Source organism: Drosophila mauritiana, chromosome 2R (assembly GCF_004382145.1).
Source record: "Drosophila mauritiana strain mau12 chromosome 2R, ASM438214v1, whole genome shotgun sequence".
NCBI lineage: Eukaryota > Metazoa > Arthropoda > Insecta > Diptera > Drosophilidae > Drosophila > Drosophila mauritiana.
In genome coordinates this window covers 15219854-15246326 of record NC_046668.1, presented here as the reverse complement: position 1 = coordinate 15246326, position 26473 = coordinate 15219854, and the positions used below count along the sequence as shown (strand labels likewise).

The following is a 26473-nucleotide window of genomic DNA, read 5'->3' as shown; positions in this document are numbered from 1 at the left end:
AGCACTTTATTACTGCATTCCATTTAGCTTTTTTTTAGCAAACATTTGAAATTGAAACAGAACAGAATGCACAAGAGTATATAGCTTAGTTGCCAATTTCTGGGACTAAACTAATTTTGTGGAGCTTTATTAGTGTTGTTTTTGATATTCATTTACGAGTTTACTACGGGAAAACTTCCATTGAGATGCGACTGTGATAATATTGAAACGGATTTTGTTCTTTTACTTTTCTCTTGCTGGCAATTAAACGTTTCGGTTTTTTCTATTCATTTGTTCTTTTAAAATTAACATACATCTATTATTACCTTGTAAATATCTAATATTTATAATATTTAACTTTATTCCTTTCCTCATTCCACATTCAATCTTCTGTTTGTTTATTTTACTCACAATTTGCTGTGAGCTTGTCTCTAGTTAATAAGCCGAGAAACCTTCCTATCTTCAATCACACTGGGGCCCGAGCATTTGGGTTGAACAGCAGGAGTTGGGATGCGATGGAGACATCAAAATCAAAGTGGGTTTCAAGGATATATTTTGGGAACAGCAGTTAAACATTTGACTCAGGAGCTCCGCTCAAGTGTGCCTTAAAATTACTCGCCCAAAAAAGATACATTATTTTTTTTACATTGGCCAAAAACGTTTTGTAATCGTGTAAATTTAAAATGGTTTTCCATTTTCGTTTGTTTTTGTACTGCTGCCAGTGTGTGAAATTTCATATATTTCACGCTTTTATAAATTTGTAATTTTGCTTTTTGTTTATTATTTCTTGTGCCTTAAGGTTAAATACATCTTTTCTTGTTGAACGTCAAATCAAAATGCACTACAGTTTAGGTGTTTCTTTTTTATCGGATTTTTACAAGTTTCTCTTTGCTTAATTTACACACTTCGCAGAGCTGTCGTTAGCACACACTTTCAGGAAAATAGAAAATGATGTGCGTGCGTGCGCACGGTTGGACAAATAAAAAGTTATATATACAGATGAATATATATAAGAATGGATAGTCGACTGCCGCTGACGTTAGGATTAAGGTGAACTGCAGATAGCTTTTAGGATAGGAGTACAAATCATATACTTATAGGAGACAACTACTAGGAGTTACATTTCGCGAACCATGCCCAACTTCTTTCTGTTTTGGCGTACAACGTCCTGACTTTGCTGTCGCCTGTTTTCTTTTGTATGTGTACAGAGCCTGGACCCTTCTTCGACTTTAAAGTGGCCTTGTCAACGCGTCGTTTTATGTCGCAATTAACTGAGAATTGGGAAATAAATTGAGTTTAAGGAAAACAGAAATTATAAATATGTAACTTACCGCTTTCACTGTCGCCTTGATGAAGTCTTTCTTGTCTGTAAGGTCAAAGTCTGGATATTTTGCATACACTTGCTTGCACACCGTTTTCATGGTAATCTCCTCCAGATTGGCTTTATCCAGAATCTCTTTGACATATCCGCGTATTTGTTCGTCCTGCAAATTAAACGTTCGATGAGGATAACACATTACGATTTCGATTACTGGCTACCAACCGTTGGGAATGCCTGTTTGCCCTTTTTGGTTAGTGGCTCATCCTCGTCGGATTCATCCTTGTCATCGACATCATCATCTTCCTCGGACGATTCCTTCTTTGATTTTTTCGATCGACTATCGGCTACGGATTACATTAATTGTTATTTCATACGGTTTTCATATTTTCTTGAACTTACCCTTTCCAGCTGGTTTTGACTTGTTGTTAGCTTTGCTATTTTTCGCAGGCGTAATGGGCTTCTTGCTCTTTTTGGGACGTTCCTCCTTTGAAATTGGCATATATATGATAAAACACCAAACGCTCGATATTAATTAAATTTACATACTTCGCTTTGATCACTGGCAAAATCGGAGACATCCTCCTCCTCTTCATCCTCGGATACATCCTCATCTTCGCTATCTGAATCTTTACGCTTGCGGGAAGCTGCACCTCGCCCTCTACCCCTTCGTCCGGCTGACGCAGGAGCTGCCGGTCGTCCACGTTTTCCAACGGAACCACGTTTGCGTTTTGGGACCTGAGGATTTGGGTATTTTAATACAGGTCACTTGGTCATAAGTTTATAGTAGTAATACATACATCACTATCGGCATCGGAAACTTCTGATTCCTCTTCTTCCTCGGAATCAGAGTTTCTTCTGCGACTTTTGCGCGCAGGACGCCCGCGACCACCTCGGCTTGGGACTTTGCGACCTGCTGCACCAGCACCACCACCACGACCACCATCAGAGTCGGAATTGGCAGAAGGATTGTACTGTAATCAAAACGACATATGAGCCAATTTGTGTACATGGTCTCTGGGCGAAGGATACTTACATCTGAGCCCGACTCGGAGTCATCATTTCTTCTCCTTTTGGGAACTGCAACTTTCTGCTCGCTATCGTCAGAGCTGGAGAAATCTACATATGCGGACATTTCTGAAAGTAAAACGTAAACATGTTTAGATATATGAAGTACTTTTGATTTAGATGAACATACTCTTTCCTGCCGTCGCGCGCCGGGGACGTCCGGTGGAATTGCGTGCAGAGCCTCTGCCAGCGCCGCCGCTAGACTTTCCGCTCTTTCGCTTCTTGTCCTCTTCACTGGGCGGGTCCTCCTCATCTTCATCCAGATCCTCGTCTTCGGGATCTTCCTCCTCCTCCTCGTCGCCCTGCTCCAAGCAAAGCGACTCGTCTGGTTCCATTAGGAATTTGAGCACGCGCAGGACAGTCTCGTTCTTGCTGCCCTTGCGATCGAGGGTAAGGATCTCGCAGATGCTGCGCAGGCCCTTATTATCCACCTTTTTAATGGCCTCCAGCTTTTTGTTGTACTCCGCTGAATCCTTGGCAAATTCGAAACCGGCGAAGGAGCGCAAGTTCTTCTTGACCACATTGTTCTTGCCTTGGGCGCCAAAGCAGATCTGTAAATGTAAATGTAAAATTAGGGACAAGTTTTTGATAAAAATGTTCGTCAGCTAACTTACTGCATGCAATGTTTGCAGACCATCTACACGAGTCTTGTTAATATTCTCATTGATGCGATCAATTTCAGCGAGAGCCACGACATTCTCATCATCCTCGGCCACCTCGTTATTCTTGTCCAGGCCATCGTTTTCCTCTCCATCATCATCTTCGGCATCCTCATCATCCTCGTCCTCTTCGTCGTCGTCCTCCTCCTTGGCCACCTTGCCATTCTTGGCCTTGGGCTCGGGTTTCTTGGGTTTATCGGCTCCGGACTTTGGCTTGGACTCATCAGTGGCATCCTTTTTCTTGTCCTCTGCATCTAATTTCGGTTTCTTCTTCTCGCTCTCTTCATCGCTAGCTTTCTCATCACCCTCCTCCTCTGGTTCATCGCCGTCTTCCGAGTTCTCCTCGTCCTTTTCGGAACTGTCCTCCTTTTTAGCATCCTTATTGTTGGACTTCTTTATGGCCGGCGAGGGAGATTTCTCCTTTTTGTCCGCTGCAGCTATAAAATTAATTGTAGTTATTATTATTTGTAAAAGTTTAAATGTAATAAAATAAAAAAGGAGTTAAAAAATAAAATGTCTTCAACCTTGGGAAGTCCAATGCTAAGTTTGTTTGGGAGCGCAAGGGAACATGAATATTGAAGTTTTGCTGTACCTCGGCATTAAACTACGCAGAACCCATTTAAAGGATTTAGCATGAACAAAAGCCAAGGAAGGAAGGAAGGAAGTAAGTGAAGTATAAAGAAAACAATCAATTCTAATAATGGTTTTGTAAACATCGGCACGGAGAGGGATCGAACCACATGCCAACATCAGCATAGCGCGGTAAACAAGAGAGACACAAGGAGCGACGCTTTAGACCGCAGCGCCACATCGGAACTCTCCCAATAAGTAACCGAAAGCGAACAAGAGGACGAGAGAGGAAAAGAACTTTCCCGAAGAGAGAGCGCAAGAGTTCGGCGGGTTTTTTGAAATGCGCGCTAAATTCACTTTGATTTTTGTTTTTCTCTCTCGTTCTTCACACACACTGTTGGTTATGATTGTGTGTTCGCGTGGCTTTGCCTTTTAATTTTTATTTACCTGCATCCGATTCGGCATTTGAAACTGCCGTTGAGTCTCCTTTGGCTTTTTTATCAGCGACGTCATCAGTAGCAACAGAGGCAGCGGCGTCGGCATCGGCGGGGGTTTCGGCTGCATCTTTGGAGCCCCTTTCCGGGTGAGCCCCCTCGGCTTTCGCCACCCCCGCAGCGACCGATGCATTCTCCACATCGCTTACCTTATCGGCGGCATTTTCTTTGGCTGCCATTTCTGCCGCTTTGTTAGCATCCTTTTCGTGCGGCGATGGCATGGAAAGATACAAAGTCACAATTGGATTACACTTGCAAATTTTTTGGCGGCCAATACGATGGGTTTCGGTGCGCCTATTTCTTTTTTAATCGAATCGCAATTTGAGTGTGAGTTAGGTCTTCGGCGATTGCGAGTTTGTGTATGCGTGTCTTCTTCGCCGAGCGAGCGAGCAAGTGAGAGAGGGAGTGAGAAACGAGAGAGGCGATAGAAAAAACAACATTGCAAATCTATGAGGCGCACACACACACAATAGTCGTCCCGCTCGCACCCACTCGCATCGGCATCTCGAGCCACAACGACGCCATGTTTATACACACAACCGAACGGCGGGAGAGAACCGATAGTCGGACAGTTAGCCTCGCGGATAATTTGTTGCGCTCTATTTACACACAAAATACGTTAGCAATCCCGCCGTTTTCATTTTACCTCGCTGGCGAACACTTTCCGGCGCTTTTTCCCACATTTTTCACCTTTTTACATACCATATTTCTAATGGCTTTTCTGTTTTTCCGTCAGCCGACACACATTCAATCTGCTCACTAGAAGAGGTGTCACAATCGATAGTATCGCGGTCGACAAGCACTAAAAAATACCCGGCCAAATAATGGGTGCCCTTTTCATTGCTCACTTTTGGCGGGCTTTTTACAAGGGGATAAAGTTGGTATATATGTTCAGTTGCTAATACCATGTTATTATTCTTTATTTCAAAATGCATTCAAAAGTCTTTATTGATGGTGTCGCTATTATCCTAAGCTAACTATATTGCTTACCTGTAATCATATTCTAATGCATCTTTTAGACTGATCTCACTAAAATATTTATATACGCAAATAAAAGTATTCAAAAGAAAATCTTTATTTTTTATTGAATTTGGATAGTTACCTAATTAACTATTTAATTCTGGTATATATTGATTACTGGTAATCATATTTTAATGTATAACGCAAATTAAAATAGTCGAACAAGATACTTTCTTTTTAAATGAATTATTAACCAGTCCTATTTATTTATGATATATTTTGCTTTCTAATGCTTCGGACTAAAATATTTATATATGCAAGTAAAAATATTTAAAGGAGACACTTTCTCTTTTAAATGAAGTGTTAACCAAAACCATATAATTTTGTTATATTTGCTGACCGGTAGTAATATTCTAATGCATCAGTCACATTGATCTTATTTACATATAGATAAATATATATATATATATATATATTTATTTAGAACATTTTAAATGAAAATGGACAATGGTGCGAGTTTAATTATGTAAAAACAAACACTTTAGCGAATAAAAAATGTTTACCATACAAATGGTAAATCCGTTCTGGTATTTATTTAAGTATTAAAAAGGCGGTCACACTTGTTGCCAAAAAAGCGCGCGGCGTGTTTTCACAAACAAAACAATTTGATAAACCCCCGGCTTTACTTGATATAATCATATATTTAATTAATAACAAGTGTTAAGTTCACATACATCGCCATGGGAATTTTGGGCTTATCTAAGCTCATTGCCGATCTGGCGCCACAGGCGATTCGCGAAAGTGAGATGAAGCATTTTTTCGGTGAGTCCTGTTCTATTGCTAAATATAAACAAAACTTAAATAGAACGCTTACATTTCGAAGGTCGCAAGGTGGCAATCGATGCCAGTATGTGCCTGTACCAGTTCCTCATCGCCGTGCGCTCCGAAGGCGCCCAGTTGGCCACCGTAAATGGTGATCCCACGTCCCACTTAATGGGCATGTTCTACCGCACCATCCGATTGCTGGACAACGGAATCAAGCCGGTATATGTATTCGATGGAAAACCACCAGATCTAAAGTCCGGTGAGCTGGCGAAGCGCGCCGAGCGGCGGGAGGAAGCGGAGAAGGCACTGAAGGCAGCCACCGATGCGGGAGATGACGCCGGTATTGAGAAGTTCAATCGCCGATTGGTCCGGGTGACCAAGGAGCACGCCAAAGAGGCCAAGGAACTGCTCACGCTAATGGGTGTGCCTTATGTTGATGCACCGTGCGAAGCGGAGGCCCAGTGTGCCGCTCTGGTGAAAGCAGGAAAGGTCTATGCCACCGCCACGGAGGATATGGACGCCCTCACATTCGGATCTACAAAACTGTTGAGATACCTTACCTACAGCGAGGCGCGAAAGATGCCCGTCAAGGAGTTTAGCTACGACAAGCTGTTGGAAGGTCTGTCCATTAACAACCGAGAGTTCATTGATCTATGTATTCTGCTGGGTTGCGATTACTGTGAGAGCATCAAGGGTATTGGACCCAAGCGGGCGATCGAACTGATCAACACCTATCGGGATATAGAGACCATTCTGGATAACCTAGACTCTAGCAAATACACAGTGCCCGAGAACTGGAACTACAAGGTGGCGCGGGAACTCTTCATCGAACCGGAGGTAGCCAATGCCGACTCCATAGACCTCAAATGGGTCGAGCCGGATGAGGAAGGTCTTGTCAAATTTCTGTGCGGCGACCGGCAGTTCAACGAAGAGCGCGTTCGCAACGGTGCCAAAAAGCTGATGAAATCCAAGCAGGCCCAGACTCAGGTGAGACTCGATAGCTTCTTTAAGACACTGCCCAGCACCCCGAATGCCTCAAATGCTGCCAAACGAAAAGCCGAGGAAGCAAAGAAGAGCGCCAATAATAAAAAGGCCAAGACCAGCGGCGGAGGACGAGGCCGGCGACCCAAGTAGTTCATTCGTGTCTTATCTGGAAAAACGTACAATTCTTTAATCTTAACTTAACCGTATTTAAAGCCTATGCATACAATAAAAACTACATCTTTGAGCTTAATGCTAGTTGGTCTGCTTGTGGGTGCGGGTGAGGTTGGGGTGTTTGATTATGGATATTGGATTTTGAATTAGAGTTTGGACTGTGGGGGCTGCGACTACAGCAAATACTGCTTGGCCAGGGCACGCAGAAATCTCGATTTCCGCACCATGGCAGATTCTCGTTTGATCTCCTCATTGTTGTTTGCATTCAGCTCCAGAGTGCCCATCATAGAAATCTGTTTTTTAAAAAGTTGATAAAGATTAATGAATACCCGCAAAAGAACACCGAGTAATAGATTCCTACCGCTTCAAGTTTCCGACTGTGTTCTCCTCGCTTAGCGTGCAGATTGACGATGAACTCCAGCAGAGTGGTATCCCAGATGCAGCTGTAGTATGCATCCATGGCGTCAGTGAAATTCGACGATTTCTCGCTGAGATTCTTGAACACAATGCCGTAGTCGATCTCATCAAGGAACTGACACAGAACGGTGGCCTGCATGTGACAGCCCAGATTGGCGGCACATCGAATCATCTTGCGGATCACGTAGTCATCGGCCACATTCCTCTGCAGCGGCATGGTGCAGTAGTCTGTGCCAGTAACCAGCGCATTTACGTAGCAACGCATTGCAGACTCATTATTGCCGATGGCTAGATCTAGATCGCCTTTCATCTTCAGCCAAGAAATGGTTTGCGGATAGTAGGACAGAGCCTCGGAAAGAAGCCATTGAAGGGTCTCGCAGACGCTTCTCAAACTGTAGCTTATGGGGCTGAAAGGCGCATTAAAGAGTTATTATTTTAAAGCAAACTATATCACTGTCTACTCACTTGTTAATGCTGGTAGGCCACAGCTGCATGTACTCGCAGCTTAAATCATGGTTAGGGTCATCCTTAAGTATGTTGTGGACTTTACCGATCATGGAGATGGCGAGTCCGAAAACGCTTTGGTGGCGGATTCGCTGTAGGAAGGCCTGCAGGGAACTAATACCGCCAACTCCTGAGGAGCCACGCTTCGGAACGTTGAGGAACATGCTTAGCATCAGTTCCCAGGCATCGCGGCATACCTTCTTGGGGCCCTTCATCTTCTCCATCTCGATGAATGTGGCGGCGAAGGCCAAGGGTAGTTCCAGGGGACCCGCCCGTTTATCCAGGTAAAGGAGAGGTGGAAATTCTGTGAGGTTAAGTAGCATGATAGCGCAACTCTCTAGGATATCCGGACGTGGAACGATTGAATCTCCTGCCTGCAGGGCTCCCAAACATTGCTTGCATCTTCCTCCCAGGGATTGCAGATCTAGTGGCTTCTGGTGCCACTCCTCCAGGCACTGTGTTATCTGAATGTGCAGGATTTCCCAGGTGAGCAGCTTACACATCAGCTGCACATTCGCCGCCATCTCCTGACGCTGATTTTCCGACTTCAGTACACTCAGCATAGAAACGGCATCGATGTAGTTGCCTCTGGTGGCCAATTCTCGCGCCTTGCCGAGCAGAACATAGCTGAAGTCTTGCAAAAAGCTAACCGGCATGGCCATAATAAGTGTTTTCAGCGGCTGCGGTACGTCCCAACTGGGATTAATGGCCCACAGAGGTTTTCCGGGTGCAGTTGCGCATAATTTCACTAGCAGAATCCTCACTGTGTTGGCATTAGTGCAGCTTATCAATTGTCGCTCCAGAGCGCCCACGTCAACTCTGCTTACTAGAAGGGGTAAATTCAAATATAATTAATGAATTTAGTTACAAGAAAGAAATATCTCTTACTCTTGGAGTGACACATCCAGTCGGAAAGCGAGGCCAACGAGTTGGTGGGCACCGGCGGCGCCGCCTGCAGCATCTGTTCGTCAATATCCTGGAGTTCGTCTGACGAGAACAGTCCAAATCCTCGCACCGTTTGTAGCAACTGTCGCGACTGCCCGCCCTGATGAAGCAAACAGTCGATGAGGAAGTGCTTGAGTGCCGCTTGTTCTTTGAAAGTACAGTGGGGCAGCATTTCCTGCAAACCCTCCACCAGCGGGGGCAGGCAGTCCAGTTCCCTGTACTTCTCAAAGTACTCAACGCTACCGAAGATGCTGCCCCACTCAAAGATGTTGCGCACAACATTCAAGGCAGCCACCTGCAACTGCAGCTGAACTGTTTCCTTGAGTATGCCCGTGGAGATGGAACCCTCAATGTCCAGTTCCAGTTGCCGCCGGCTTATAAAGGGGATTTCTCGCCTTCTGTTGTCCAATCGCAGTATGGACACAATGTCTGTGTAGTTGTTAAGTAGCGATTGCTGGAACTTCTCCAGGAGTGACTGCTCCTCGGCGCTAATTCCACAGGCCTGCAGTAGGCCTTCCAGTTCTGACGGTCGTATGTGGCAGTAATATAGAGTTGTCTGTGGCGGGATTGCCTGCAGATTAGTATTACACGCGGCGGCCGCTTCCCGGGCCAAAACATACTGTTTGGTGTACAGGTAATATTGGGCGAGCTCGTAGTGCAGTTGGGCTCTCAATTCCTGGGGTGTAATTAGGTGCATAACATCGTAGTTTTGGCCAGTGCCCAGATCATCACATCGCAGCGGGACAAAGGTGTCGTAGTGAAATATGTAGAAAGGTTTTGTCGATGCGCACAGCTGTTGCAAATACTCGATGGATGGTTGAGTCGGTGTGTCCAGAAACTGCTGAAGCTGGTCCACAGTTTGGTACCTATAATTGAGCCTTATTTGAGCATTACAGTTTGTATAATTTAACCACATATTACATTGTATTTTGAGGACGTGGCGCTTTTAACGCTTGCTCCTTGATCAGTTGCATTCGCAGCAGCAGGCGGTGGTATATGGTCAATGCGAATCTTGCTGCTCTTTCGTTTCCAGCAGCGGCTGAAAGGATTCATAGAGGATATAGAGGAGTATATGGGGAGGCTAGAAATCAACATACAAATTCTCGCGTCAAAATCATTGGGCAGGGGAATACTCAAAGAGCAGCCGTAGCTTATGGTGCACAGATCGCGCAGCAGGGCCAGCTGCATAATCACAGGCAGGTTCTTCTCCAATGCATCCAGATCCCACTTCAGCCAAGTGGCTACCTTCAGCTCGAGGATTTTAAGTGCTAACTGCTTGCGGTTCAATTGCAGGCCCTTCTCCGCGGGCCTCTGTGGGCTATGGGGCATGCCCACTCCACCGGAGGCATTGGGCGTTGTCGGCGCAGGGGCACCACCAACCACGCCGGGAATGGGTCCCGAATTCAGTGGCGTCTGGTTCAAATTCTGCAAATCACTGCCAGGCGTCCCAACTGATTCCTGCGCCGTGTTCGGCGTCATGCTGATGAACTGGACGATCAGCTCCATGGCGCTGGGCTCTGTAAATGGTGGGCATGGATTGTAATCTCGAATTGTCGGCCGGATTCCACAAGTGAGTCGAACATACCGGGATGCGGGCGCTGCAGATGGTGCGTAATCTTGTGCGGATCGAGCAGGAACTCGAACCACAGTACCGTTTCGGCAGCCAGTGGAACTGGCTTGGGCTTAAGAGGATCGTCCATGCTAATCCCTGCCAAAATTCACCAATCAAAACAAAAATTAAAGAATGGCGAAGGGAGACCAGCTGGCTGTGGCTTTACAATCGATGTGTATCGATGGGCGATAGAAAGGTTTCGATACTTGTGCCAAATAATCTGATTTCTGTCATCGATAGCACTGCCAACTCGTTTTATGGACAATCGAAAGACGGCCGTTAGTTTTTCAAGATGCTGTTAAATTTAAATATTTAAATCTTTTTTTTTAAATAGACCAGGATCAGAAAGTACTGGTATCTTGTTGAGCTTCATGTTGGCAACTTAAGTTCTACTTATTTGTTTGGGACACAGAGAAGTATTTCGTCTAAAAAAAGTGTCCACTTTCTGCTTATGCACAATTTTGCTGTCAGATAATTAATTAGTTATACGTTTATTTATTGGTCATTTATTAGAAGCCTTTACCTTAAATTTTACAATAATAAACATCTTTTAACCCAATAATAATCGCAAATTAAGATTTTTAAATTCAGCTGTAATAACAAAATATTATTTCAATTTCAACGATTTCCCTTAAACGATTTTCAATTTATTACTTCTTTCATTTTACTGTATAAGTTTATTTTTATTTTATCCATACTCCATTAGTGTCATAAAATGTTTAACTCCATCACCTTTGCACATTGATCGGAAAAACACAAACAAAAACGACCAAAAGGGGAGTACCTAATCATTTCAATATGCCTAAGACTATTTTATAGTTGTTCATTAAAAATGTAAAGTAGCCTCAAAAACTTTTTGGGTAATTTATGCAAATATTCTGTTTGTTGTATATGGAGTCAGGTGCTCTAAAGTTGGGTTATCTCTCTCTTTCAGTTTGATTTCGATGCAGACACTGAAAGAAATCTATTACAAAATGGTATAGTTTATAGTTGATGTTTTGGGGAACATTCGAGGTCTTTTTTTTATTGTGCACCTTTTTTCTTAAAGCCGTTGGATTTTGATCTTTATGAGCATTTCTCGACTCCATAATCTGAATCTTAAATAAAATATTTAACGTTTAATCAGGTGATTTTATGCAAATTACACGTTTCCACTTAATACATATGCATATGTGTGTTTATGGCATTTTTCATCTGCTTATGATCATTGGTTTCTATTGGATGGGATGCTGGGCTCGTCAAGGCTTCTTTTCTAGAAGCCCCAGACAAATAGAATTTCAAGAAGAAATATATTTTATTTCTGGGGTCAAAATGTGCGATAATCTTTCTACATACTTTGTTGTGTCGCCGTTTTTCCTATAATTATGCAATAAATAACGCGGCAAAGAGACTTAATTTTCAAACGCTTCTTCGCATAAGAATTGATACAAATCTTTTTTAGTCGTCTTCTCGAAGATGAAAATTGTGTTGGAAAAGGTGTTAAGGGGGTGGCCTATAAAAACGTCAAATGCGTAAAAGTATTATTCCGAAATTCGTGTTAATATCGTCATAAATTTTAATAATAAATTGTCATCGAAAAAGAATAAACCGTTGGCTAAATTTAGATTTCGCCTTGAAGTCTTTGGGGAATTTTCTCTATATAGCTATTCATTCATGCCTTTTTTTTTGACGCAACCAATATTCCTAGGGAATGATCTGATCTATTTAGCACTTTCAATAGTTCCGATTCAGCGAAATGGCTTATCTCCTTCGGGTTCAAAGTTGCCCTCAAGGAATGCGCCTGTTTTGACGATTCGACTTGGGACTATTAGAATATAAACGTTTGCTAAGTCATTGCTAAATAACACTGATTAGCTGCCTGATTTCGAAAGCGAGTCAACCGGGTTATCGTTCCGTTGAAAAAATCATTTTCGACAGATGCGGTCAGGGTGGCGTTTAAAACTGAAGCGAGTAGTACAGGGTATGATTAGGAATTTAATTGAACAAGTATACGCAGTGTTGACCGCTTTTGAAAATATCCCCGAAAACAGTTCTCATTCAGTTGCTAGGGGAAATGCCAGAGGTTGGAGCCTGTTCAATATTTGCATAATATGCCATACTTTGCTCACAAATTAATGTAAATTTCGTTTTGGGGCAAGTGGAACACCTTTGGTCGTAGAAAACCAGAAACGTCTCAAAGTTAGTGAGGCTCAAACAAACCGAAAAAAAAAACAAAAAAAAATGGGGAAACAAAGGCCGAAAACAGCTTTTCGAAGTCTATTGATTGGGTCGTAAATTTGTTTGGTTTTGGGGGTTTCTGGCGCGTCTTTTGTCGGGCTTATTTGCATTTTATGCAGGTTGATGTTGAGCTCGTGCCATTCACAAACATCGATACACACAGGGCCAAGTATTTATGGCTTTGGCCTAGCTATCATTCAATAATCTCCGCATAACTAAGCTGACCCACTGAATTTCTCCATTGTCCCATAGGCAGATCTTTGAAATGAATGCAGCCTAATTAGATCTCTCTACTAAGCCAAATTGTCATACAAACAAAAATGTATCATGGGGAAAACATATTTTTTTAAATGGTCATATGACCAGTGATTACGCATGGTTCGAAACTAATACTCTTTCCAAAGGGTTGCAAGCTCTGGATTTCGTAACCAATCATTCATATTTATAGCATATTTTTTAGTTCTCAACCAACTGTTAACATTTTATCGAATATGGTCTAGTATTAAATTTAACTTATTATTATGAATATATGTAGTTTATGTTTTTAAGGGTATAGCAGCATTCGTAATTTTGGTAGTTCTTTAAAATTTTCTAAAATATATTTGTGAGTTCCTCGCTTTATATTCGTTTTCTTCTTGATGTTATTAATAATGCCATAAATTAACTAAATTCATTGCTATTGCTAAATCTTTTTACTTACGCACTGCGACACCGCCAAGAAAATATCAACGAAAAAAATTGAAAAAAAAAATTCGAAAAAAAAAGAAAAGTTGAAGGCGCACGGGGAAAAGTTTTGAAATGTGTTTTCTTGTCGAAAGAATTCGTGTCTGTCGTCTGCGGGCGGGCGGAATGGAAACGACGACACGAAAATCTTTCAGCAGCAGTTGACACACCCGGACGAGCAACCCGGACACCTACGCAACTTCTTCGGAAAGTCGGGGATGTGCTGGGGCTGATGTTCTTTGGGTGGAAGGGGGGGTTTTGGTTGAGGGGCTGTGGTCCGGAGAATGGCTCCCCGGCGGAAAGAGAAAATTAAATGAAAATTGTGGCGAGCTTTTCGGCCGCCGTGTCGCCGCTGATGGCTTCTGAAATAATGCAAAACCGAATGTTGGGAAATTCTCCTCCTAATTTCGAGGCATTAGCCATACAGTCGAATGAGCAATACCCTGCAGTATCAGTATCAAGTGTTTTTTATGAAATAGTAGTACATTTTTCCCTTTATATAATCATTTAAAGCTTATATTCCATTTGATCTGATTTTAGTTACAAGGTTTTTGGAAAATGTTTAATATCTGACAGTTCGGCTAAAGTAACTTTGCCACACTGGCAATTTGAGTGTAAATAAGACATCTTTGTCGCCGCCACGGTTTCTTTCGTGGATGTTTTTTGGAATTGGAAAGAATTTCAAAATGTGATGGCATTATTTTAGAATTTCATCGCTGTCGCCACAATGAGAGCTGTTAAATATCCCCACGCAGACATTCGGAGCTTCTTGGCTGCCACCTCTCTTTTTTTTTTTTGGTGTCCAAAAAGTCATGCCCCGGATTGTCCTGGTCTGTTTATTGGAATCATTTACCATGTAATGGCTTCAATAGACGAAATGACAAATGTGTCACTAAGAAGTGTCACAGACAAAAAAATTCTAAAGAATTCACACGGAAATGCGGATCAATCGACCAAAAAAGAAACTGTCAGCGTGGCTTGGATAAAGCAGATCAAAGCCATTTTTCCAATGCTACGTATGCACTAGTTTAGAAAATATCTTTAAGATAAATCGAAGTGGATTGCTAAGACCTTTTGTACTGGAAACCACTCACACTCAATGAATTTCCATTCATTGAAAGTTTCTTCGGCAACGAATGCTTTTTGTTGATCTCGACAATGATGACGATCATCTTCAGATTGCCGCCAGTCACTTGATTCGGTTTTACCGTTTGCGGCAGCATTAATAGCCCGAAAATACACCTTACCTTGCCAAACAAAATCGAATTCGGAGAGCAAAAGACTCCAAAGATCGTGTCTTTTGATGGCCCAGCAATGACACACATTTGTCAAAACGGGTTCACTTCAAAAGAGCCCGCGAGAAAGGGAAAGAAATCGAGCTGCAGAGAGAGAGATGGGTATGCGCACAATGAAAGAGATGGCTGATGAAGGTGCAAGACAAGACGGCAAGGCGACAAGTGAAAGACAAATGTGCGGCCCATCAATTGTCAATTGGCAAACAGGAGGTGATCGTATTGAACATTTTCAAGTACACACAGAAAAAATTCCCAAATCATTGAGAATCCCATTTTTGAAATAATTCAAATATATGCAAAGAGAGAACGTTGTTATCTCTATTTAATAAAAGTATCTATAATACTTCATGTTAATAAATTCAATTCGCAGGTTGGTGGTTAAATGTGTATAGTGGTGACATATTTTTGTTTCATGGTAGAAATATTATTCTAATCCAACCTGATGGATTTCCCGCTGATGGTGTGGAAATGGTTGCACAATTGCTGCTCTCGCCATTCATCATCCATACAAATCCATCGTCATTCCCCTCCATTTTAGCTTCTTGGCCTTGTTAAGTCACGAGTCTCGGTTTTCTTTTTTATTTAGTTTTTTCGTTTTTTTTTGTTTTTGGGGAGCCTTCAAGTATTTCGATTGTTCTGTTCGCCTTTTTGTTTGCGAGCAAATATTACGCTAGACCCTGAGACAGGGTACCAACTACAATCCATTTAACTTGGAGCCGATTGACAAGCCAGCCGAAAACATCTGGGACCGAACAAACGAAGGAGCCAACTCATTTGTTTAATCGCTATTGAAACAGTTGGTTTGGTTGGACCTGTTCTCCACTGTGTTTCATAGATTTAACTTAACTCCACGGCGAATGAACCTGTTCGATCAACCTGCTTTTCCCGCTTTTTTGTTGTTGTTTCTGCCCCATACCTTTAGGTTTTCGCTATTTGTCAAGCGTGTTTCCTCGATCATTCAGAGCTGACTTCGTATCTGGGGCAAAGAAACTATTTTTGAATATGAAAACAAGATATATACAATCATACAATTATCGAAATTACTTAACACGTCATTTTTTATACCAATATCTATGTCAAATTTATATTGTCGTAGGATGTATAATGCCAGAGTATATGCCGTTCGGCTAAATGATTTTCTTTATCGTTCCAATTTATGTTAATCTGAATAGTTAATGAGATTGTTTTTAAGAAAAGAATGATTATATGGCTTCTCGCAGTGGCATCTCCCAGCCAAGGAGCAAATATACTGGGTGTCTACAGTGCCCTGAGTCCATCGCATCTGATCATCCATATGTCCACGGCCAAGGCTCTGGCCGAGGCAGGACACAATGTCACCGTGGTATCGATGATGCAGCTATTATTGAAGTTGGAGGTATACAGGTGAAGAAGCAGCCAGATCCGCTGCCCCAGGACACTGCACAGTTCTTGGATACATCCAGCCAAGGAGCGATATTTCTGTCATTTGGTTCCAACATAGAGAGTTACATGGTTAAGCCGGAAATCGTTGAAATCATGTTCAAAGTGCTCTCCGGCCTGAAACAGAATGTTATTTGGAAATGGGAGGATCTAGAGAATACGCCAGGCAATGCCTCCAACATTTTCTACAAGGACTGGCTGCCACAAGATGATATCCTGGCACATCCGAACACCAAACTCTTTGTCACACATGCCGGCAAGGACAGCATCACCGAATCCCAGTACCATGGTGTCCCAATGGTGGCACTGCCCATTTTCGGTGACCAACCATTGAATGCGGCTCTAATGGTAAATTCGGGATATGGCGTTTCACTCGATTTGCAGACCATCACCGAAGATACATTCCGCGAGGCCATCAACGAAGTGCTGGAAAATGAGAAGTACACTCAAGCGGTTCGCAAATTCTCCGCTCTGTACACCCAGACAATCTGTTCTTTTCTGGGTGAATTACGTTCTGAGGCATCGTGGTGCCCCCAATTTGCAGAGTCCAGCGGTGCACATGGGATTTGTTGAGCTGCACAACTTGGATATCTGCGCCTTGGTGCTTGCGATCCTGATGTTCTTAGTATTCATAACTCAGCTAGCTGTGAAATCTTTGCTTAGAAAGCTACTGGGAAAAGCTAAAGTTCCAGCAAGAAAGAAGATACAATAGTTATTAATGTATATTTAAAGTGCAGCTCAACATAAAAACGTATAAAAATTGCAGTTTATGGAGGTACAAATTGGGCTTACTTTTTTATGTTGATTGTAAAGTATATTAAGTATAGCTTAAAACTACAATTACCAATAAAAAGTTTACACAAAATTTAAATGTTTTAAATCAATCATGAGCTCTGCAAATGCAAAAGAAATAAAAAAAGCATATATCTTGAAATCCTTAAATTTCTAGAAACGCCCTAAAGATTTTTCTGCTTTGTTGGTCTGCTCGAATGTAATTTATTTTTGAAATTAGTTAAAAAAACGCCAAATTCAGTTTCTGCAGCCCAGCAAAGCTGTTAAAGCCGAAGTTTAATTTCCCGTTCGTGGCATAAAATAGAAATCAAACGGAAACTTTCCCAGTCAGGCGCTGTCCGTTAAAATTGAAATAAAGCTCGGGCTGACAAAAGAGCAGGTAGAAACAGGTAGTAAAAGCCAGCCACTCCCCCCGCCCCTCCTCCACTTTTGTCGTCATATGTACTACACATATGTATGAATACTATGTGAATATGAATATGTTTGGCGGGAAGAGCCGTGCCGCACTTATTAGTCTGTTAGTCTGTCTGCACTTAAATAAATCCTTCAGCAGGCTCGTCAGAAACTGTTTACCATGAAGAGCGTAAGTGGATTTGACAACTGTCAACTGGTTGGTGGCTGGTGGTTGGTGGTTAGTGGTGTCTCCTCGTTGGATCTGGCTGCCTTTCGTGGTTGCCTTTCGCATGCTAATGACCACGGCATCTTGGAGGGGCATGCTTGCGGAGGGGGGTCATGTTGCACTTGCCACTTGACATTCCACTCCCTGTCTCCGCTTCTTTGCTTGGCTTCCATCGCCCGGGATGGCCCATCATAATTTGTATATTCCTCATTAAAATCCAATAACGAATGGGCATCGTGGTTGGGTGAGAAGAAACAGGATTTGGAGGACAGCTAATAACCAGTTCTCTCTATGATTCTGTAGCTAAACAAGAGTTTTTTTGTAATATTTGTTAATATATGATTTATTATGTGTAATACATCAGTGTTGAATCCTGTTACTGATATAATAAGTTACAATATAATATCAATACAATACACTGAGTATGAATATAATATCATAATTTAAGCTAATTGTATTATGGAATGAAATATAGTTACTAAGATCCATCCATCCTAATCATTTAATGCTAGCTTTGTTTTTGTGTATCTATAAACCATTAACCCCATTCGACCTGCAATTTGTCCGGCTTGATCAACTTTGACCCTACTCAAAACACTTTATAGTTCAAAGAATTGGTCACACACACTAACGCTTAATAGACGATCAACAGGTGGCTGGAGTTTGGGAATTTATGAAACTTTTTAATTAGGCTCCGTCTAGAGGGCGACTAATGAATTGACTCGAAGCGCAGTGGCCATAAATTTTAATTATGCCCCAAGCAGCCAAAAACGAATATCTCACCAAGAGTTGGGGGGTATTTAAACGCTAAACTAAAACAGGGTATGCTAGATTCGAACAAAAGTTAGTAACAGGCAAACAATTCTTTATTTCTTTATTCGACTTTATAGCGTATATATTGTCATAATTATATTTACTAACCTTGTCGATCTAGCCATGTTCGTATGTTCAATCGTTAGGAAATGGGTATCTGATAGTCGAGTTGGTTTGAGGAACCGCATGAGTGTCATGGAATTATACATTCAAAATGAGCTAGAGGTAGAATGTGGGTCTGGCTGACTTGATACTATGATACTGGGACGTACCAAGTGACTCGTAAATAAGTAATGCCACAGGACCAGTTCCCCGATCATCGATGATTGTAAATCGACTTCGATGCGGACCAACGATCTTCTCTCCTCCGATTCTCCAATTGGTTCCCTCTACCCAAATCATGCGTGTCCTGCCTCATGTTCTTCTTTCCACAACCTAATCTTCCACGTAGACACTGGTTCTAGGCGACGTCTCGAAGGTGTCAAGTTACTTCAACCCCTCCTCATCGCAGCCAGTTATCGACTATGTGTATATGATGAGAGGACTCCGATGGGTTTTTTTTTTGGTTTGGGGATAGAACTGCTTTGCTGCGTGAGAAAATCTCTTTAAATGCGACAGATGTTTCGGGTAGATCTACACATAGGCAATTAAATAAATAATAATCAAGTAAATAGAAAGATAAAACTTGTAAGATCATAAAATTGATCCATAGTTACTAATCTAGTTGCTGATTTTCCTCTATATTAAAAGATGTTCTCCACTATATCTTTCAATTATTTTCACTGGTTCTTTGGTAAATCAACCTGATCATCTTTTCTGACCAAAACCCAATCCTTTTCCATTATTATTTTTATTGCTAAACGTAAATCAAACAATTTGTCGTAAATAAGTCACGTCTGAATATTTGGGTTTCGAACTGCGAATGGAGCCACTGCTTTTGGTTTCATCTTAGGGATTTCGATTCGAAAGGCATTGTGGTCCATTGTTTAAGCCCTTTTCGATGGCTTTTGCCATCTTTTATTTATGAACTCCGAAACGACTCCTTGCGGATCCTTTTTTGGACATGCGGCGCGTTCCTCATGCGGCTTTTATTCCCCCCTTTTGTCCGTTTGTTTCGGCCTTTGTTATCGGTCGTGTTGCATCTTGGGCGCTTGTTGCTCTTAACCAATTGCCTGACACTTGGCGGCAGACGTTTTAACAGGCCATAAATCTGCTCAGCCTGGCGAAAAGAATAGCGGAGCTGGGGCCACTTAGCCCGTTCGATGGCCCAAGTGGTCCATCCATCGATCCGCTGAAAAAGAAATCAAACGTTCTGAGAGAGCTTCTATGGTTTTGACAGGTGTGCAGATTCATTGGGGTGGCTCATGTTTATGCCACGCTCACTCCGCAAAAGATGGAGTGCACAAGCAGAGTAAGGGGTATCTGATGGTCGAGCAACTCTGTGTACTCTTTTGTTATGAGCCTTAAATAATCCCACCCCTATGCAGATTCATACATATATGGATTCCATGGTGCTGTCAGATTCTTTGGCGCTTGAGCTAGCTTCTCCTGGTTTTCGGATGGGCTTTCCATTTTTGCGCGTGCGCGTCGGCGGCTCCCATAAATTTTTCACACCCCATGATTATCGTGCAGATTGGCCATCGTCTGCCGGCCACTTGGGAGAGCCGCAATTTAATAAATACTTAAATAAACTTCGGTGCCAGCTCCTCTGGCCGCAATGCTCCTCTGTGCAATTTTATTGCGTGAACTGGAGTTCAAGTGAACTCGACTTGCGGACCTGTTCCCGGTACCCGAGTCCCGGCACCCGGGAATATTTATGCTTATGAATAAATTCCTGGCTCATTCGCCGCGTATTTGCGATAAGCCAAACGAAATTACCAACCGCCCTGCCCACCACCACTTTTCCACTTGTTGAGCGTAGCGCCGTTTGGGTTTTCTTCATTTGTTTTATCGACGTCGCGCTTGGCAGCCCTTGGGCATTTATCAGCAAAGCCCCCGCTCCCCCCTCCAATATCAAGCGATGGAGTACCCCTTACCCCTCGATTTCTCGACTTCGACATTTAAATGGATTTCTGATCGGAGTTTCTCGGGCGCCGCTGTGGGTCCCAGTCCCCCAATTGATTTCCAATTTCTGCGGAAACTGTTATCGCCCCTTTTTATTTTCGGACCTTTGGAAATCTCTTGTTTTCTGAACGGTGTAACAATCTCCAGGGTCTGGAGCAGTCGATATTAAAACAGAGAACAAACCAAATGTGAATCTAAGTGAAAACATAAGTAAAACAATAAATAAATAAAAATAAAATAAATTAATAAATTAATGTAAATTGTTTAAAAGTGGTAAGAGATCTATGTGCATTTAAGCCCATATTTCAGTAGATTTAAATATTTTAGCAGCAAATGGGGATGGATCTATGTTAATTTTATTATAAATAGTTAAGAATGGGGTACAGCTACCCAGCAGTACACCCCATCATGTGCCCCTAATTAAATCCATGTATGATGATCCTTGTCCTAGACTGACATGAACTGTCTGTGCCCAGGCGGGCAGCTGTCGTCCGGACTCATAAGAGGACAGGCAAGAAGCCACGCAGTTCCAGATCCCTCCTGCCATTCATTATCTCCGCGTGTCTCTGGGGTTCGCGGAGATCCATTGAAACCCTTTATTTGTTCGCTGCTTTTAAGCAAATTACAGTCTTGGCTCTGCCCGAGCAGGTTGTTCATTCATTCTGCATTCGGCTACCTGGATAGCCACTGGCGATGGCATTATGTGGTTCGCATGCAATGCTCTCGATGGAAAGCGATTGTCCAGCATTTGCATAAGTCATTGCTATTTCTGGACCGGATCTCGGCGTCCAGCTTTCTATGCTATCAGCGATTCCCAGTACCTCATGGTTTGATCAATAAAACAGGTCCTGCAGAAGGTTCGAATAGTAGGCAATTGAGCTTTTAGTTGCTAGCAAAATCTAACTATTAAATTCTAAATTAAAGTCAAAAGCGGAGTGTTTAGTGCATTGCTATGTTTATTATGTTTGCTCTAATGGGAAACTATCCAAAAATAAAATCTCGCTCTGTCAAATTCAACAAATTAGTGATGCGATCATAACTTTTGCTGTGCAACATCAGCTAGCCATGTGCACAAAGTCCAACCAGGGGGCACTCAGGCCAATTGGAGTCGAGCTTGGGGAGTTGGAGTTCCACACTCAGAAAAAAAAATCCAAACAATTTAAATAAAAATGAAATTATTAGTTAAAAACATATGCACTTGCTAACATTTTAAATTTAATGACTTCATTATATTTCTCTTAATTTTCAAGTAATAACTTTTTAAACTGCTATATAGTAAACTAATAGTTATGCCTGATTTTTCCGTGCTCCGTCAGAGTAAAATCCTGATCCGAAGCCCAGGTCTCCCAGTCCCACAGTTAAACGCTTCACCTGTTCGCGCAAGGCGTGTGCTTGGCTTGTCTTGCCATGGCCATAACTCTGCGACCTGCCCCCTGCACTGCCACCACTCCGCTCCTTGACTTTCGCAGCCCCTGCGAGGGGAGAGAGGGGGAGGGGTTAGTTATTAAGGCGGCCAAGAGCCAGGTTGCTAGTCTGGCCAAGACGCGCGTGCTTCCTTGCCTGACTGCCTGCCGCTTGAAAACTCGTTTCGATTATGAAAATTCCAAGCATTAATAACTCTGTTGCTCTGTTGGCCGCGCTGCGACTTCGAATATCCCAAACAACTTGGTCTCTTGACTCCACTTGGGACTCCTCGATGGCGGCAAACATGCTACAGAATTCTGCGCTATAAATAACAGGCGAAATGGTACAATAAGAAAAACAATTTGGCCGAAATGCACACCGTGCTGGCCAACACAGTAGCTGGCTGGAGTAAATGAACAGAAATTTGTTTAATTTCTCTCTTTATTTGCTCGCTATATTTTCCATTTTGTTAAAATACACTTACGCCGAGCTCTGTATTCGTTAAAAGTCAGCGGGTTCAAAAGTCTGCTGTTGCCAACAACAAATGGCATGCTAATAATTACAACAACTGCTTGAGCGACTACTACTTAATGGTTACACTAGACAGCAAAGTTAGACTTTTCTCAAAATAATTTATGATTTAAAAAACACGTTTTCTTTTAAGTATCTTTGATCTTTTAATGGTACAATCTAGATTTTATAGGCAATGTTTTTCAGTTTGATCAATACAAAGTGTTTTCAATGCCAACTTACTGACTGACCAGTGTTACCACCAACCTGTTGCTTAGATGTTCTTCCACATTCGAGTTAAGGTTCATTGCAATTTCTATGCAAATTTATATAATTTTGTACGTGTTAAACGAATACGTACATAGCCGCACTTGATGCAGCTTTACAAAAGTCGTTTGGCATATGTGTACAATGTACATACAGTTGCGGTAACAATAATAGCACCAAAAGCACATTTCGTGTTTGCCCCAGCGTTTCTCTATTTTCTGACATTTTTTCATCATTTTTTCCACTAATCTTAAATACTACAATGATTTTCAATCGAAATAATAAAATTGGTAACAGATCTAATGGATATTTTAAAAATAATTGGTAAAACAAAAAAAAACCTCCAAATTTAGGCGGTAACAAAAATAGCACTGTTTCTCGTATTTTGCTAAAACTAACTAAAAAAATAAAATAAGAGTTCAACAAATGGATTATATCTTAAGAACTATGTTTAAAGAATCATAATATTTGGTTGCGTGACCATTGTAGGCAATGACAGCTGCGCATCCTCTTGGCATGAAGTCCACCAAGTCCTGGTACCGTTTTTGAGGAATTTTGCTCCATGAATCCTTGATCCTCGATCCCCCATGAATCCAAAGTTCCTCGTTATGGTTGGGTTTGGCTTCAGAAACCTTTTTTTCACGTCCGTACAAAGTTTTTCGATTGGATTCAAGTTGGGTGACTGAGCAGGCCATTTCATTCCTCGGATCGATTTCTGCTCAAACCACTTTCGAGCCTTCTTCCTCGTGTGTTTTGGGTCGTTATCCTGTTGAAATGTCCAAAAAAACGGCATTTCATCCTCGGCATATGTCCCCATCACATTTTCCGGGATATCTGATTAAATGTGCTGATCCATGATGCCTTGAATCATATGAATCGGATCTACTCCATAGTATGAAAAGCACGCCCATACCATGATGTTGGATCCCCCGTGATTTACCGTCTTAAAGGTGAAGCGAGGATTTTTTTCAGTTCGTGGTGGACGCGGAACATAAGACCGAGAGCCTTTCCAACCAAAAAACACAATTTTGCTCTCATCTGACCACAAAAATGTGGCGCCACTTCTCCACAGGCCAGTCCTTGCGTATCTTGGCATATAAGATTCGCTTTGCCACATGCTTCGCAGTCAGAAGCGGGACTTTTCTGGGACTGCACACATTATGGTTGTTTTGTCTTAAGTGTTTGCGAACTGTTTCCACGCTTTCAGCTATCTGAAGCTCCTTCTTCAGTTTCGTCGCCGGCTTAAAAGGCTCCTTCTTGCTTTGCCGAACCAAGCGATTGATCTCCACGTTGGACATAGAGGGCTTTCTTCCACGTTTTTCGTTATTTTCGACAAACAGAAGTGCGTTGCGGATCATTTTGTTTGAAAAACCAACAAACCGTCCCATTTTAGCGTAGGTTTTACCTTCAGAGATCATGTTTTTAATCAAATTCCTTTTTTCGACGGTAGAATGCTTTCCCCGACCCATAACTATAGAATTTTTGGTCTTCTTTTGAAAAAAATTCAATTAAAACCTTTAATGCAACTCCTTTTTTCAAAATATGTCGAAAAAAAACCCAAAGCAATCACTCCTATTAGTTTTATTTAGCAAAAACGTGGTCAGTGCTATTTTTGTTACCGCCTCATTTAGCGCCCTTTTGCAGAAAGTGCCCAAAAACAAAAAGAACCGTTACATTAAGAGAGTCAAAATTTCTTGCTTAGAGAGACAACATATGGTACTTATTATTCATGCAATCAGACTTTTAAAAAAATAAACATTCAATACCTTTTTTTAGGAAATCAACTTTCCACCTGCAGTAGTGCTATTATTTTAACCGCAGCTGTACATGTGTATATATGTATATATCCAGATGCTATATCGCCATATAGTGAGGGGCGTAAAGTTCACTTATAAAGCAGTTGTCCATGCATATTCATGACCATGATGGGACCAGCCTCCAGATCATTATTCCCGCAGTTAATTGCTCAGTGAGCTGGCCAGCGAATCGGTAAAAGTAGGGGACATATTTCGTCGGAGTGCACGTAGCCATCAGCTTGTGTCAGGCCAAGATAATAATTGGTTTAACCACGTTAAGGCTAATTACTCCATTGGTTTGTAAGATACACTGAGCTGGGGGCTGAGCGGAGAAAACGAGCTGAAAAAGTGAACTTTATTTTTTAATTACCAGACCGAACGGACGGGGCCGATTAGCCCCGCCAGGTGGCGCTTGTTTGGCCCCAATCCATAAATATATCCACAACTATTGGATAACGCGAATGCAAATTGCTAGCCGGGTTATTAATGCTCGACTCTGTAATAAATATGTTTTTTCCACAATAATGGAATTTGAAGCTTGAACTCTATGACTGCTCGTAATAGGATTAGTGCATTTCAAAAGAATTTTTCAACGTATTTATTTGGAGTTTTTAAGACGTTCTATGCGTTTGATCCCATATCATTTTAGATGTCGCCAGTCACATTGCAACTATTCTGGAGTTTAAGTTTCCCAGAGTTTCCTGCCAGACTTGAAAGCCCAGTGGCTCTGGGAACAATGCTAATTTGATGCACCCCAACGATGCTGAATCAGCCAACCGATGAACATGCCCCTTCCAGTTACCACACAGTAAAGTATATATCAAATTTATGGGTTCTTTTTAAAATAACTTTTTATTATATACTGAATCTGAAATATATAACATATTAACTGAATCACTAATAGTGGCACTTGGGTAAATACTTAAATGGTTTTTTGCAAGGTACATCCCATTTTCTCTCAGTGCATTGCTAAAGAGCAGGCGTGTCGAATACCCATGGCATAGGGATACACAGTAGCTCAGGTGGAGTTGCTAGAATGGGGGCAGCGTTCAATTACCTGTGGCCAAGAGGCGCTGAGTTAGTTGCGCTAGCTCTGGCAAAACTGGCAACCTGAAACTGGGAGACTCTTCCTGGCGGCATTGTTTCGGCGGCACGAGTCACCAGTCACCAGTCCAGTCCCGGAGCTTCTCCTCCTTGCGGCCAATCAGTGCAATCAAGTTGGGCCAGCAGGAAATCGCTTTCATACGCCCTTGATTATGAGCCATGAGCTTGCACTTGGAGTTCCACTCGCCCGATCAATTTAGATAACTGCTGGGAATTCAATTGTATTTTCTAAACAAAATGGTAGCAGGCTTCAAATGCAACTGATTGCGTTTATGAAATGCCAGCTTAATGTAGCACTTTAATCACATACATACGTTGTTGGAATGAGTTTAAGATGTGAGTATGGAAGCTAATCAAATTTTACAATTTAGGTAGATACTTTACCCTGATCTATTTACTGCATATGAAGTAGTTTACTTAGGTAGCCTACTTGGTTCCTAGGCTGCCACATATCTTTGCCAACCCGTGCTATTTCTTACACCGCAGTTACAAATTATTTAAGCCCAGAGATTCCACCTTGTCGCTGCCTAAAGTATATAAATGAGCTGGCTGAGAAGATCATTAATGCACAGTTAAAAGCCCGGGGCTCCAGAGGAGCGAAGCTTGGGTTTCACAAGATCGCATAGTGAGGCAGAGTGGCAGAGTTAAGACTGTATTGGTTGCATATCTTTTACGAGTTTCGGACCTGGTTAGTTAGGGTTTTGAACCTGTTCTTTTGGCCATAGTTGTCGTAGCCACGACATCCTCTCCAGATGTGCCCCCATCGGTATTATTAACGATCATTATGAAGTTTTAACTTAAGTGGTCAATTAACATTTGCATGACTGAAATCGGAATTGGAAATTAGTGTATGACTAATTAATGCACAGAAATGAGGAAAAATCCGGAATCGAAAGAGCTCCAATTACCAATCTCTCTGGGTATGCAACATGGTAAGTTCATTA

General features: G+C 42.1%; 4 protein-coding genes across 6 annotated transcripts; 2 read left to right on the top strand and 2 right to left on the bottom strand.

The window, feature by feature from the left end:
• Positions 1-515: 515 nt before the first annotated feature.
• Positions 516-4880, bottom strand: LOC117137905 (protein DEK). Of its 3 annotated transcripts, none has more exons than XM_033299650.1 (11): positions 4791-4880; positions 4042-4288; positions 2980-3461; positions 2496-2916; positions 2334-2434; positions 2098-2271; positions 1847-2035; positions 1700-1784; positions 1523-1644; positions 1311-1463; positions 516-1250 (listed from the first exon to the last, which is right to left on the bottom strand). In XM_033299650.1, exons 1-11 carry the CDS (start codon positions 4791-4793, stop codon positions 1236-1238), a joined length of 1992 nt encoding a protein of 663 aa, XP_033155541.1. In that variant the 5' UTR covers positions 4794-4880; the 3' UTR covers positions 516-1235. The 3 variants fall into 3 exon arrangements, with proteins under 3 accessions (XP_033155541.1, XP_033155540.1, XP_033155539.1); XM_033299649.1 differs by having other exon boundaries at positions 4779-4867; XM_033299648.1 differs by lacking the exon at positions 4791-4880 and having other exon boundaries at positions 4042-4434.
• Positions 4881-5666: 786 nt separating this feature from the next.
• On the top strand, positions 5667-7107 carry LOC117136504 (flap endonuclease 1). The gene is made up of 2 exons (XM_033297448.1): positions 5667-5870; positions 5932-7107. Exons 1-2 carry the CDS (start codon positions 5789-5791, stop codon positions 7005-7007), a joined length of 1158 nt encoding a protein of 385 aa, XP_033153339.1. The 5' UTR covers positions 5667-5788; the 3' UTR covers positions 7008-7107.
• On the bottom strand, positions 7020-10676 carry LOC117136503 (integrator complex subunit 8). Its single transcript, XM_033297447.1, has 7 exons — positions 10480-10676; positions 9992-10411; positions 9816-9933; positions 8838-9760; positions 7911-8775; positions 7390-7852; positions 7020-7321 (listed from the first exon to the last, which is right to left on the bottom strand). Exons 1-7 carry the CDS (start codon positions 10592-10594, stop codon positions 7202-7204), a joined length of 3024 nt encoding a protein of 1007 aa, XP_033153338.1. The 5' UTR covers positions 10595-10676; the 3' UTR covers positions 7020-7201.
• A 5271-nt stretch (positions 10677-15947) lies between these two features.
• LOC117138566 (UDP-glucuronosyltransferase 2B15) lies at positions 15948-16872 on the top strand. Its single transcript, XM_033300726.1, is given in 2 exon segments — positions 15948-16636; positions 16638-16872. Coding segments are annotated over 2 exon segments (924 nt in total).
• Positions 16873-26473: the final 9601 nt, after the last annotated feature.